The 16,030-nt window shown below is 40.1% G+C and overlaps 1 protein-coding gene across 2 annotated transcripts in view; it reads right to left on the bottom strand.

The window, feature by feature from the left end:
- Nucleotides 1-16,030, bottom strand: part of LOC122780700 (voltage-dependent R-type calcium channel subunit alpha-1E) — an 80,169-nt gene that overhangs the window by 50,904 nt on the left and 13,235 nt on the right. For both annotated transcript variants that reach the window (XM_044043864.1, XM_044043863.1), the window contains exon 3: nucleotides 1,060-1,326. In XM_044043864.1, coding sequence (XP_043899799.1) covers nucleotides 1,060-1,326 — 267 coding nt within the window. The remainder of the gene's footprint in view (nucleotides 1-1,059; nucleotides 1,327-16,030) is intronic.

Raw genomic sequence — 16,030 nt, 5'->3', positions numbered from 1 at the left:
GCAGAGGAAAAACAGTCACTTCCTTCTCAGGAATTAATGGGTTGAGAAAGCAACCAAATAATCATTCAAGTGACAGCAGCACAACTGAAGTGTTGTGTTATGGCCTACACACAGTGCTACAGTGTGTCTAATGAGTTGTCTGCACGTGTCTCATTTTCACTGATCGGTCAAAACCCCAAACACATTTAGTTTGATATGAAACAGAGAGAAGCAGCAACTACTTATACAGTATAAAAAACCCCCATACTTATCAGTAATCAAAATAATTGCCAATCAATGTTGTGTCCTTTAATGATAATGAATTGAACTACCACAACATCTCTTGCGTATCATATATTTGTATGAACTCGTCAGCAGAGTCGGTGAATACAACAGCAGCAGCAGCAGCAGCAGGGCGTTGTGTCTTTTGTTGACAGAAGTATTTACTGCCATGCCTGTAGAAACACCTCTCTGTTCCAATAATCCACTTTCTGTTGACAACTCCACCCCTTCTGCAGTTATACCCGTCTCTACACAGTAGCTATTTTTATATCCTGTGCCAAACTGACATACACCTTTACCTTCTTGTGGATATAATGGAGAATTACATTGTGCTTTTGCTGTCAAGTATTTCTATTTCTATTCTAACCTCATTGCTGAGGCTATGGGGTTAGATTTAGAGGTCAGATGTGAACTGTAGTTAGGTTTAAGTTAGGGTAAGGTATTGATTGGTTATGGTTAAGGTTCAGGATAAGGCTTTGGTCAGGCTCTCCAAATGAATGGAGGTCAATGCAGTGTCCTGTGAAGAACAGCTGCGCAAATGTGTGCGTTGTTGTTGAAACGATCATGTGCGCTGTCCATGGTGCTGAACTTCCCCACCTTATTCTCCATTGCACATGACAAATGAGTGAAAACACGCTTTCACGACTTTGATATTCTGCGTAATTGAGCTCACTTTTTATGTGAAGGAGGGAACGACGGTTTACCCACCTTGTGTGTTTTTCCCCCACATGACAGTGCGTGAGTGCTGTGTACTTTACACTGTATGCTTCATCGTCACCAAGAAGCAGAAAAGGATATGGCCACTCAGTGATTTTCTTGGCGTACTTCCTGACTATGTTGTCCTCGCCAAAGATGAAGAGAGACCTGTTGACGGTGAAGCAGTTCTCCCTGACAGGGATGGGGTTGTACAAGGCCATTGTGCGGGCACGCTGCGCTTTGGTCTGCTTGAATGCTGGGGAGATGCCACCTGTGGACACGGCCGCGCCATCGCGGTTCCGGTTGCGCTCGGACCCTCCATCCCCTGAGCTTAACAAGCCCGGGACGTCGTCTCCAAACCGGGCCATTCTGTCAAAAAGCAAACCACACGGGAGAAGACAGAGTGAGACAGTGGAGGGGGAAGGAGGTTATAGACTCCAAGAGAGCAGCAGGGTGCGGTGCAGCGCTCGCTGTGACCGCGGAGTGGCGAGGTCCGTGTGATCACTTTCAGTTCTATTTGTAAAGCACGAAAAGGAAGAAGAAGAAAAAAACAACGACCCTCTCCTTAAAGTTCAAAAACAGATCAAAAACATTGAGTGTTTTTTGTCAGTGCCAGTCGGAAAGCAGCATATAGTACACTCCCAAGTGCGTAAAAATGGAAACAAATAACAAAAAAAAGTAATTCAATCCCGCTTCAATTAACGAATCTGTAGTCTTATGTGAAGTTGAGAAACCGGGTTCATTTTGCGGCGTTTTATCCACTCAAACACGAAAGAGAGCCAAAAGAGAGCTGCAACAGGTCACGTCTTCAGCCATCCTCAGTCCCGTGAGCGAAAAGGAGGAGAGTAGGTTGATCCATGGGTTTTTAAATTAACGAGCAGCAGTGCACTGACTAATTCAGAGCACATCGGTCACCGCTCTCCTCTGCTCTCCTCTGATGGCCGATTAACACATGAGCTCTATCCTATTGTCCCCCAAAATAACGCGTCACAGGAAAAGAGACAATCCATCTGCTCCGCAGATAGTGTGGGAAGCTCCCCCCCGCACTGTGAGAGAGAAGACAACCGTGTCTGCCTCCTAATATGACAGCACGAACACACCTCTCAGAAAACACATAGAAGGACAATTAATCAAGTCACCATGTCATGAAAACAATAACAGATGGAAGTGCATTCACTGTAAGTTTGAACACAACTGACTTTATGCCTTTGCTGTAAATGTGTGTAAAATTCCCGGGAAATGTTTGGCTCACTTTTAATGGACAGGTCAAATACAAGAGGAACCACAGCTGTCATGTTCACTTTGACAGTCACGGTTGTTGTTCACCTTGCGTGCGTGGTCACGCCCAAGAGGACGCTGGTCACGTATGAGATCTGGAGTGGAGTAAACAAACACCTCCTGCGAAATAAAGCCCTGCATGCGACAGCAAACGCAGCGAGGACAGAAGCGAGAGCCTCTGAATAATTACAGGGTTTGGAACCTACTATTGCCGAGGCATGATAGTGAGGGGGAGTCATGCTGCTGCTGCTGCTGTGTGCACACAGAAAGGATCACATCTATGCTCTCAGGAGGATGTTGGTTTCTACAAACTACATATATTAGGTGATATTCCCTCTAATATGATATACTGCCAGATATGTACCATGTAAAGTCATACGATAATAACTCTTGTATAAATGTCTTATGTCTTATTGGGTTCACGGAAAACCACCACCCAAAAAGATAGGAAGAAAACTGTAAGCTGAGAACGTGAAGTAACAGTGATGGAAAGTGAAGACAAAGAAAAGAATCACAGGAGATTAACTACAACACTGACACTGGCGGGTATTCACTGATGGTGCTATGACGGAAGCACTGTTCAATGGTGTGTGGCCTCCAACACATTATGGACATTAAAAATAGAACACATAACAGACAGTGATGAAGAGACACACACGTTCTCAGCTACAGAAAAAGCACATCTCACTTTCTTTGGATATTTCAAACACAGACTTATGTGTGAAATACATGTTTATTTTTCCATTCCTTCAGTGCAGCAGCAGTTTTGTGCCAGGATGATCGCGTGCAGCAGCAGCAGCAGCAGCAGTAGTCACAGCTTTCTTGGTTGAGAGGTGAGGGGTGAATTATGGTAATTGGATGTTAACAACAGGGATGATCAAGGTGGAGGAATGATGATTTCAGTCAATGTTTGATCAGTGTTTGCTCATTTGAATTAAAATTTGAATAAAGGTATGTTATATTTTTGAAGATATATAAACCCAACATGAGAGCTTGTTTAAGGACTCTTGACTAATCTTTATAATCTCTTCTGCTTTGATCAAAGCACAGTCAAACAAAACCAAAGCTCAAATTGGCAATGACAAACAAACTTTTTACATAAAGGTTGAAACATCTTCTTGGCTTGAGGTTACCCCCCATTTGATAATTTAAAAAAAATCTGCAGTCATTAATAAATACTCATAGATTCCTCACTTTTAAATAGTCATTCTAAATGTTTATTAGCATGTGCTGTTTTCCCTCCAAGCAGTTCATTGAAGACAACATGGATACTGAATTTCATTTTCCTCTGGAACTGCAAAGATATCTAAAAGATGAAGTTCTTACCATGTACTTAGATGATCAATAAAGCATCAGCAAAACTGAGGACTTCTTTTAAGGAAGATGGAGTAAAATGGACAGGGAAGAGTTCATGAGAAGGTGCCTACATTGCAGTGGCAATAACTCAAGTTGTGTAAGAGTTATATAAGTTGAATACTGCCGAAGAACTGGCATCTAATTTGACATTGAAGACATGATATAAATGGTGGGAAATCTTCTCCTCACTGCAAAAGATGTCTAACCTGCAAAAATCTAACTGATGAACGCAGGGTTACTACGGTTACCTGCTGTCATGACAGCAGGTTGACAGTTCCCTGCTCTGGTAATGGGACTTAGTGGCATATAGGACTGAGGTGTGAACAAAGATTTCATTTCAAAAATAGAGCGAGTGCACAGAGATATTTACAGTCTGACTGTAACTACATTAGCTGCTCACCCTGAGGGAAACTTACCGTTTGTTTAAAAACCCACAGGAGAATGAGCACATGTTCATTTGTGTATGTTTAATTGTTAAAAACACACAAACACATTAAATAAATGCCTAACCTTACCCCTAAAACCAGGTTGTAATCCCCCAAAAGCCCTTGGGGACCAGATGTGAGGACCAGACAAAATGTCCTCACTTTCCCAAAATGTCCTCACTCTGAATGGTTTATAGCCAGGAGAGTCAAAGTCATTTTAGTTCAGGCGTCACATAACAGTACAGTCTGATATCAACTGGTCGGCCAGACCAGTAAAATAATAGCATAATAACCTATAAACAACAAACACTTAATTAAGTATCTTTTTGCAATTTCAACAATAGCATGCCCAAGTTTACATTTACACGTGGTCATTACAACTTACAGCTCACAGTGGATCTACAAAGTCACAGGTATCAGGAACTGAGAAATATAGTATTTCACATTATGGTTTGAATGCCATAATAATGTGAAATTTTCACAAATTCATCCAGAAGGGCCAGATTGGACCTTCTGGTGGGCCGGTTCTGGCCTGTGGGCCGTACGTTTAACACCCCTGGTTTATATGGTTTTTGGTCCTCACACAGCAACAAACACAAGAACATCACACACAACCCACAGCTTATTGTGTGTGTGTGTGTGTGTGTGTGTGTGTGTGAGGATGAATATTTGTTTAACACACACATCTGGATTGCTCTATTTCATTTTTGATCAGTCTGATTCACTCTTTTCTTTACCAAATGATTTTTTTCTTGTTCTCGTTGACCCTGAATTACCTCACATGATCACTGTCGCTGGCAGACATGTGAATTCCTCACTCACATTTTGGTCACATGGTGCTGTTGGTGCACTTTTCATTCTCAGCCTGTGATCATCAGATCTTCAGATTTTGTCTTGTCCTTTTCAGACGGATTCTGATAATGATCATTAGTATCGTCTCAACTAAATGATGAGAAGCCGGTGTTTTTGCTGTCTTCACTTAAATACGTCATTCTAAAGGCAATGGTATATTACAGCGTTTGTGTGGTTTGAGGATTAAAAAACACATAGATCAAGGGTTTGGAACAACACTGATACTGCGCAACTCAAAGTTTTTTTTTTGGAACCAAATAGGCAGTACTCTGCAAAAGAAAAGTGTGAGACACTTGCCACATTAAAAATAATATAATATATTACTCCTGCAAAATATACGAAAAAATGGCATTTAAAGAGGGACATATATTTAATATTTACATTTAAATAAGTTTAACAGCTCTTACTTAGTGATGAACCTGAGCTATTATGTCGTTCTATATGGTGTGAGACAGACAGACAGACAGACAGACAGACAGAGGGACGTCAGAAGGAATCTGTGAGTGTGTTTGGGTATAAGATGTGTCAACACATTTTCATCAGTGTGGCTAACATGGGAAACATGGGAGGGGCCTTAATTGTGCAGATATAAAAAGAGCCGATCAAAACACACATGGAGTCAAAGTGAACGTATTTTCATGAGGTCATGACTTGTTTCCTCTATCCTTCCATTGAAGCTGTATGTTTTAATCCAGTGTGTGTCTTTTAGAAGGATCCACCTGGTCAAAAATGATGTTTACTTGACGGTTTTAACTGTGATTTGAGGAATCAAAATTAGCTTAAAAGTTTTTTTGTGGCTCTCCCCAGGTAAATATAAAATACACTGCTTTTTGGGTTGGTTTTCTTTTAGCTGCCATTGCCATATTAGTTTCTATAGCAACAAGACATCCTTAGAGAGGATATTGTCCGGTTTACGTATATACCGCCAAGAATGTGGTGTTACACATATTTGCTGCAACAATTAAAAGCAAATATAAATAGGAGGTTTTCGGCGAGTCGAGATTGATGACAATAAATGAACATGATATCTCTCTGCTTTATCAAACTAATCACCAAACACACACACACACAGAGTTCAAGGTGAGATTTAATGCACTGTAGCATTAAATTGAGCCAACAGCTCACACAGTACATGACATTCAGCCTGAAAACAAGTGGCAAATTAATAACAACAGAGCCATAACTCCCTGTCTGCTCTTTGTTTGGTTGCTAACCCTGTCAGACTCAGACACTGTGTTCATTTATACTGCTCTCTCCCTCTCAGTGCAGGTCTCCGAAGAATACTGGTTGATCCCCAGCCTTTTTTTCTCATCCCTGCTGATCCATGTACATGTGACACACACACACACACACACACACACACACACACACAGAGGCATGAACGCACGGCCCATTATTTCATAGACACAGAAAGCACAGTAATTATCGACTGGAGGACAACTACATCAGCTCAAAAACAATCTGTTCACACAGTCTGTCAGCACATCTGATGAAGCCTGCAGAATGTGTGACAAATTAATTAATATGAGGGAAATCATAACCATACTGGCAAATGTAATGATAGTACTTTTGAAAGACGAGCAACGCATATGGTGCACAGTTGGAGATGTGGATGACCATATGCTTGAGGCCACAGCTACAACGGTCTTCCGACAGTAATTCAAATGCCTTAGTAGATTTAAGAACGTACACACGATTCACTTTCCCGTGGAACTAATCTAACACATTATCGGTATGTGTATTAGCTTGTACTCTCTTTGGACGATGCTCAAACTTACGAAAACATAAACTAAACCTCACAGATTCCCAAGTAATAGGAACTGCACAGGGTCAGTGTGCCATCGACCCGAGTCCAGATTTGAACATGACACAGAGAAGCGCTGGACAAATGCAGAAGGACGGACAGAGATGACAAAGCCAGACCTATTGATGTGGCGAGATGAAGGGGCCAGGAGATTAGACTATATTTAGCTTCATTGAGATGGTAATGGTTGGAACATGAGAGGATGTGTGTGTCTGAGTGTGTGTGTTATGAGCTGGACAGGTTCAACTACCATTTAAGTTTCTGGGCTTTGCATTAAGAAGAGCGCTTTTGATCATGGAAACATGAATAATTACAAGTGGGGGTTGACAGATTCAACAGTCGTCTCTTTGTGAAACATCATGAAAATAGCAACACTGTTAATTTGGTCGCTGGCCTTGATCAGTGCCTGAAGGAAATGTGATGAAACACATGTAGCCTGCGGCAGACTCTCTCTCTCTCCAGCTGTCTTACCCTCTCTCCCCGTCTCTCTACCCAACCCAGATTTCTGCTTTCCACTGTTGTCTTCCTCCTACTTGTTTCCTAGCAACTGAACTGACATGGCCCCTATTCTCAGCCCCGTGTATCTGTTGCTGTAACCCTAGATTTTATGGAGTAGCCTATATAAATGACTGTTCCCCACAGAAAGCTGAATTAGGGCGGTTGTCTCAATGAATACGTCCACATGCATGTTGTTAACCTGGTTTCATCCACATTGCAAGTTTGGAGGGGTCAAAGCAACAATTGGGCACTGAGAGATCTGCAGCAGCTATAAACCAGAAAACAAGGCAAACAAACACAGACATTTACAACGGTCACTTTAATGAGCTAAGACGATTGCTTTAGGATTTTGAGACATTATCTAGAGATAATATTTTCCCACACCATGCACTGGATTCATTGAAGTGAACTTGTTGACGTAGAAGAGCAACAGCCTCAGACTCAGCTGAAGTGTTTGAGAAATTCAGGGTTTTCACACTGATTTAAGGTCCAGTGAAACTACAGTATAACCAGATGATAAAACACTGCAATGCAGCATTTGACAGCACACTGTTCATATTAAGGTGAACAAACCACTGTTTTCATTTTCACTGAAGAGTTACTTATTAAATGGAAAAACAATTTATAAACACTTCCACACATGTGCAAACAAACCATTATATATTGGCAGGTTTTGTGAGTTTTAGTATTTGCTAAAAAAAACAATGACACATTTCAGCTGACATTACAAGATCAGCTTCATATTTCCTGTCTAACACTCATTTATGTGTGTGTTTATTTAATGTATTTAACCTTTATTCAACCAGGTTGGTCCCATTGAGATCAAAAGATCTTTTTTGAAAGGGAGACCTTTAACTGGCATTTACTGGCACTCAGTACTACTGAGTGCCAGTAAATGCTTATGGGCAAGATTACTGAGAGATGATCTCCCCCTTGTGACCGATGGAGGTACTACATTATTTCAAGTGTGTTAAAAGAAGATTCACTCAAACTTCAAAATGTTCAGCTACATTATAATGAACCGTGCTCTGTATCGCACAAAGTGCCATCACTATAGCAACCACTAACTACAGGTGCCACACAGCTCGTTCAGATCAGTGAGTTAGACTGCACAAAGGTAAACACACAAACACATGGGGAGAGCAAATTATTAGCTCATTCAGGACAAGTCCTTTTCTTGACTCCCTCCATCTTCCCTCACAAATATCTTCTTCTTCAGTGTGATTGTGTAACAGTAGTTGTGTTTCCATTCGTTTTTCGCAAAATAAAAGCGACAAAGTGCAATTGCTACTTGCAGGTGTTTCCAATGAAGGGTGTTTTGCATATGAGCCGTAATTCTCGCAAAGTCTAGTCTCGCAACATCCCATTTTTTTAAATCTCGTCCTGCGAGACTCCACTTTGAGGAAGACGGCCAAGAGCATCTTGTGTGTCCACGGTTTTGGTCCAGTGATCTTGATTGCTGCTACTGCTGTTACTGTGATAACAACACCACCGTCATGTCCAGTGATGCCGGTGACGTGTAAATGTGAAATAGAGTGTTTTCATTATACCTTTGCAATAAACTTTCATATTGATAAGTCAGAAAAACCGCCTCATGTGGCCAGAGGTTTTTCCAAAATTTTGTTTCTAGAGGTAATGGAAAACCAACTTGTGGCTGCAAGATGTTTACGTCAGTCACTTTGACAGTTTCACGGACATAAGACGCAAAGGGACGCTAGGCTAGGTTAACAACTGTCTGTGAATGCCTGTGTGTTAGCGTGAGTGCCACTAAAAGACAGTGAGGTCCGTGATGAGTTTTAAAAGAGGAAAAAGATTGTATTTCCAGCAGCAGTTAAAACACTGTGGCAGAACGCCAGCTCGTCACACACTGATGCTCCTGCACCTGTTGCGGTGGCCATTATTTTGTGTCTGCCCGGAAAGCAGTGATGCCATGTGCAGTTAATCAGATTTTAGATATATTTCCTACTTTCAATCTCTCATTCCCTTGAACCTGAATTCATAATTTCAACGTTACATTCACACCACATCAGTGCAGCAGATTGGCTTCAGCTCGGGCAGAAAGCATCAATTCCACTGCACATTTTTCAAGTGGTCTAATACTTCATTTAAAATAGGTACAGAGTTAGTAGGAACAGAACAATATTCAGGAACTGTAACTTTTGGTCAAGATTTTAGGTTTAATTCCAAGTATAAGCATTTTTGAAATATCTATTCCTTTTCTCTGTTTAGATATAATGACATCTTTATATCATCTTTATAGGCCTATAGAAACGTGAATGGACTTCACTTTACTCCGTCACCTTAAAATAAAAACCTTTGAAGTCAAATGTATTGATGCTGGAGGAGGAATAGGAATAAATCTTCTAGGTTTGCAGAATAAAAACAAAATATGCTTGTATATTGTAAGTAACTAATTTAGGTGGTTTGGAGAACTCGAGACATTTCCAAGCTATATCACTATTTCAAAGACAAAAAGGGGGGGAAAAACATTAAATCTAAATGATGGAAATCCATCAAAATATACAGCTTAGAGGAGGCAGGTGGTGGGCTAATCAAAAAAGCCATGAATAAGGAATTTGCAGCAACTGCCTGGTGCTGCAGCCATTTATCCTTAAAATTAAATCATACATCAGTCCATATATCCACCTGGCACAAAATTAGAGGGAATGAGAAGAGTGTTAAACTGGCAGTCCAACAGATCGATATAGTCAACAGCCGGGTGTAAAATTACCAGAGGTGTGCAAGGACTGGCTATAAGCTGTAAAAGGTTGGTGCATGAGGAAGTGACCCTGAGGCCCACGGAAAAAAAGGAATAGTATGTAGTGCACAGTGTACCTGACTACAACAGGCAGAGGAACATAAGAATGAAGGAAAGGGACCTGACCTCTTCACACATCTACAAAATCACATTAATATGAGCATAGGACTGGATCAATGTTCATCCCTGGCATAAATCCAATGGAAATAAACCCCATAAATCAGTTTGTGTGTTGGTGACTTTATTCAGATGATGACTGTCCCAACAGCTGCCAGATTAGATATGCTATATTTTTTACTCCACACGAGATGATGCATTTCCCCACTTCGTTATCCAACGGCTTCTAAAGTGGCAGCTGCTCTGATCTAGAAAACAGACTGTGTAGAAAAGCTCGACTGAAGGCGCAGTGTGTGGATTATGAATGCCCTCTGGTGGTCTAAAGAAAGCTAATTTAACACACAGGACGGGATCAAAACAAACTTTGACTTGAGATTGTTATCTTTGTGCTCCAGTGTGTGGAGTCCGTTAAAGCTTAGTAGAACTTTAAAATCTTTAGACATTTCAAACTTTAACATTGATGATGACTGAATTCCTGACAAATAACATAACTAGACCTTTAAAAACACACACCGCTCAACAATCAAGACAGAAATAAAGACAATGTGATTCTCTTTATCTTTGTCTCAAAGTCCAGTCTGTAGATGAGTGAGTCCAGTAAAACAAAAAAGGCCTTTACAAATCTTTAGACAGTGTGCGGTGTCACTGAATTGTCTCTCGAGAAAATCTAATCTAATTATCCATCTGCTCCATGAAGACAGCTGGATTATGATCCCACCCTGACGCTTTTTTTTTTTAACATATTCACCCATTCGTTTTCAAATAACGTCACGACCAAAGACAAATGATAAACACCATCCACTTGTCTCATGAACGCACGCATGAGTCAACTTGTGCTCTGTGCAGTTCTCAGCGGCACAACTAGAGGTCACAGACAGTGCGCTGAAGTCTCAGTTTGCTACTATAGTGATGAGGACTCACTGTGCTTACCAAGCATCCTTGTCCCCATTCATCACAACTACTTCCTCCTAGAGAAACATAAGTCACACAGCTGCAGCAGTTGGACCCCCTGGTTTGGGGTTGGATTTGATGAATCTCTCAAACACACATTTCCGACGTTTCTGGCTGGTTTATATTGGCCTCAAACAGTAGATTCAAATTCTTACCACATAAAGAACGAGTCAGACCTGAAATTTCTTGTTTGGTGGGAATGCAGCATCTGTGTCTACAAGAAATCCTGTTGCACTACAAAGGTATTATCTGCTCCAATGAGCTTAACAGCATTGAACTCCCCAAACACAGCACAGTCATCTTTGATATTTAAATCTGAGGCTTTGAATAAATGAATGGGGAGCGATTACAAGGTCTACGACAGGGGCACATTCATCCTCCTCAGTGTGTCAGAACTCTAATTTCCAGTGAAGCATGTGACAGCTGTCGTGTGAACATGTGTCGAAAACAACACACACACAGACAGATAGAGAGAGAGAGAGAGTAAACAGATGGTATTAGAGCTTTTCTCTTTGTTTTTTTTTTATTCCTGATATAGAAGTGTAAGCATACATAGATTTCTCATTTAAACCCACATCACCTCCTCTCAAACGTTAGCTGGCAGCTTGTTCGTCCTTTGTGTACCTTGTGTGTGTGTCACTCTACCATCTGTGTGCAAAGCGAGCACACGCACTGCTGGAGCAGGTTGACAGGTCATATTGCTTCCTGTGCTAAGTGGCTTCATATCTCAGGGCAGTATGTGAGGTCAACATTAAAATGCTGCCTTTTGTTTTCCCACAGCAGAAGCTGTACAGCAAACAAGCTGCTCGGGCGAGCTCTGAATCTTCAAGCCTTTGTGTGTAACAAAGTCCAAGCGCACAGATTTAAAAATGTACTGTTGTACATCATTTACTAAAACAAAAAGTGAAAGTGTTTTTTGTTTTTTTTTAAAGCAAAATTTTATTGAAAATGTGTCTCTGAGCATAGATCTGTTAATGCTGCTTTTTGCAAATTTCTGTTTTTTTCTTTACCAAACAAGAACCTCAACCTAGATCTTGACACCTAAGCCTCAAAATGTCCGTCTGGACTTTTTTACTTATTTTAACCATAAAAGGGCCAGAAAATAATCACGTCAGTAAGTGCTTTTGCCCATTTTTCAATATCTGGCAGTTATTTACAGTTCACCGGACGAGTAAAATGAAGAAAACCAAAAAGTTGTATTTAAAAAAACAAACAAACTGTACATTATTTATTAAACAGTTAATAGATGTTCTATCTATGCAAGTGCTTGCAAACCACGTACATCTTGCTTTGTGTGTGTACATGAGCATAAACTCATGTGAATGTGGATACGCAAAGGGTAAGTAGGAGAGAGCGTTATGTCGTCATGTGGCGCAGCTATGCAGAACAAGAGGCCATATTTCAGAATTCCCTCAGGGGATGAAGCTGGTGTCAGTGAAGCAGGGCACGAGCCCAGAGATGTATGGTAGTAACATTTCAGACTCTAATGCAGAAGGAATGAGAACACACAGATGCTCTTCAGTGGTGAGACACAATATACAGCCAGCCATATGATGGTTCTGGGCTTTGAACTAACATCACAGAATGGTCGGTTTGACAGTTCATTAACATAGCTTTGGTTCAGATGAACCATCTCAACCAGTCATTCCCAGAGACTGGATCAGGACTCACAGATGGGTTGTGGGGAGATTTTTGTGGGATTGCCAAAAATGAGCAGAATATTTCTTTTTTTAATAATTAATAAAGTTGCAAACAGTAGAATACTATAAAACAATAGTTCGAAATGTTATATTATGCACGATTTGTACTGTAAATTGAGTTGCAAGTACCCGTATAAAATGTTTGGAAAAACCTCGACAACCTTTGATGAAACAGATATGCATGTTCCGCTCAGAATGAATTTCAATATTTGCATTCAACTTGTACAGTACTGTATACTGTATAAGTCAACTGTATACTGTATACCTGCCTTAACATCAGCATGTTAAGCAAACACGCACACTTCAACACAGCTTGATTTTTCGATTCTTTTTTGGTGTTTCCCGACCTCCTACTGTTAAAATCTTTTGAGATTGACAAGAACATGAGGCGAGAAAAACAACAAAAGTCTCGAATCGAACCGGACATGCTGTGATTACACAGTATATGTCATTTAATCTTTTTTTTCCCCACAATTTCATCACTACGCCGTGTCTGTCTTCATCAAAATCAAGAATTACTACAGAGATGGAATAACAAGCAAGTTGGTTTTACATGTAAATATTTTATTTGAAAAAATAGGGTGGCAATGCATGTTTTCACATACATAAACAGATATTTTGTTATATGTATATATATATGTATATATATGTGTGTGTATATATATATACATATATATGTATATATATATGTGTATATTCTATATATATATATATATATATATATATATATATATATATATATATATATACATATATACACAGATGTATATATGTATATATTAATAAACGCTGACATACTCCATTTTCTTCACTGTCTTACTTTTACACCCAACCCAAGAGCATGTATTTAGTCATGATGGCACCACGGTCTACTGATGAATTACACGTTCCATAAACTCATCTCTCTCCATCTTTGTGACGGACATCAGCGTCAGTTCGCAAAACTTTACCATCCAAACACAGAGAGAGAGACACACACACAGACGCACACCGTAGAACCAAATGTGAGTGAGCGAATGAATACAGCAGGATATCAGTTCATCAGTTAATGAGAAACTCTCCACCCTGAGTGCGGCAGAACCACACATATTCTTATCTTGAAACGAATGCATCAGTGCGTATAAAATGAAAACATGAACAAAGAGGGTGCGCGAACGAAGCAACATTTCAATCTTACCACAAGACACATTATCTCTCTCCATAAGGCTACCTTCACCATTCAGCACATCGGTTGACAGACACATGGTTTTGTGGTGTGGAAAATGTCTTTTCAGCGTGTCATCATTAATAATTCACTTATGACAAACAGCTCTGACATTTACACTGCATTTGGTGTCTATCTCACACTTAGAGAAAGACAATAATGAAGGGGAGAGACAGACTCTTTTTTTTCAGCTGTATTCGGATGAAATTAGAAAGGGTCAGGCCCAATAAAGTGTCAGGCCTTTGGGGATAAAACCCTGATGGAGGAAACTGTGATGTGACCTTTATAGAAAACGTATATTGACCCTGAACTGAGCTTAAACCAGAGGAAGCTGCGATGACCTTTACAGAAAACGTACATTGACTCCAATCTCAACAACAACAACAATCTCAGTAAGTAAAAATATGATATAGATAGCAGGTACAGGTGAGCTCCATAAGCATATGTAGTGAAACTGGTAGGAATTAAAGTGCCTTGTTGTCAAACCTCTAGAAACAAATGAGAATAAGAATGTATGAATGAGTGGCCTGGCTAAGTGGCAGACTTAGTAAATCCATGCGTCAATCCATGCGTCAACCCTCCTAAATTAACATTAGCAGCTCTAGAGGTTGAGAAGAGGCCTACATACAATATGCTCTGATACCAGCAGAGTAAAAAAGCTCTTTCAGACCTATTGGTTAGAGGTACAACAAACTTGAGACAGCGCACTTGATTTAAAAGCAACAGATTGCATGAGTCAGACTGTGCAGAGAGAGGGCACAAAATCATTTATTTTATAGTTAACTGTGTTCCTGGGACTTATAAACGCAGTTCAAATACATCATGTAGTTTTAGTGTATATTCTGTACAGTAGACCACCATAATTAAATCAGTGTGCTTATTCTATTCCTGTTTTGTTAACAAACCAATCACTAGGGTGGAATTATTCAAGCCTAAACTCATCGAAACTAACCTGATGTAATTTACTCTAATGTTACCTAAACAACAACTGAGGTGAGAAGGGATATCATTTGTTTTACAGGTAAAAGGTCATAAACTAAAACACTGGACACACTAATATCTTAATGATTCACAGGCTGAAGGATCACTAAGAACTCAAAAAACGTCTTTCAGGTTTTAAAGTGCAATCATCTTGTTCTTTCAGTTTTACAGCTGTAACCAGAGACACAGCCACTGTGTTCCAAACATGTACGTATGTGTGTGTGTGTGTTGCCTGTGTGGCAACCAAGAAATCACAACAACACAATGACAGTATGGTACCATATGTCAGGCTATGACCAAACAAAAAAACACATGATTAACTCCAGTGATGAGTGTTAGTGCAGAGTCAGACCGGGAGAATAATTCAACTCAATGCGTTGTGTCTTATTTTCTCTAAAATCCTCCAATGCAGTTTTAATGTGAACATGATAGATCTGAGAAGAGAAATTACGTTAATTATGAACAATAAATACTATGGAAAAATCCATATGGAAAATGGTTTTATGATGGTTAATGGTTCGGCCTCACATTAATGTAACAGAGACTAAAGTCAGTTTAGCAAAGTAAAAAAGAGTTTACAGGCCTGAGCTTCACTCAGTGAGTATTGTATGAAAAACATTTGCACAAGAGCTTCAACCGACCTTATCGATTGTGAAATGTCTTTTAATAACTGCATGTAAATGCTTTGGTAATTACTGTCAAATTCAAATGTCCAGAGACTGTGAAGAGCTGCTATTGTATCACCGCTTCACTCAGCCTCTTCATTCTGCGTCCCTTTACTGTAAATGTGTCAGCAGAGCTGAAGGGTGTGTGAAAGCCCCGACAGACGAGCCATTGAGAGCCGAGACAATGAAATACAATACAAAACAACAACAAATCAAGGATCTAATTCAACCCTCTGCATTTTGCCTACTCACAGTACAAGTGTTGACATTTTGAGTTTCAGTCAAAGTTTTGTCAACATAACACCTTAACTGCTTAACTGCCTTGAATTCCTGGCCTGCATCATTTTAAAGAACCACTACAACCAAAAAGTGAACTGCTATTCTTTTACTGTTTCTCTGATTTCTTCAAAAAAATCCCACTTTTAGCCTGCAGACCAAAGAGCATGCTCTGATGGTTGGGCCTGTCCTGAGCTGCTGTTAAAAG

This window comes from Solea senegalensis, linkage group LG14 (assembly GCF_019176455.1).
Source record: "Solea senegalensis isolate Sse05_10M linkage group LG14, IFAPA_SoseM_1, whole genome shotgun sequence".
In the NCBI taxonomy this organism is placed as follows: Eukaryota; Metazoa; Chordata; class Actinopteri; order Pleuronectiformes; family Soleidae; genus Solea; species Solea senegalensis.
The sequence above is the reverse complement of the archived record's forward strand: the minus strand, read 5'-3'. Positions and strand labels throughout refer to the sequence as shown.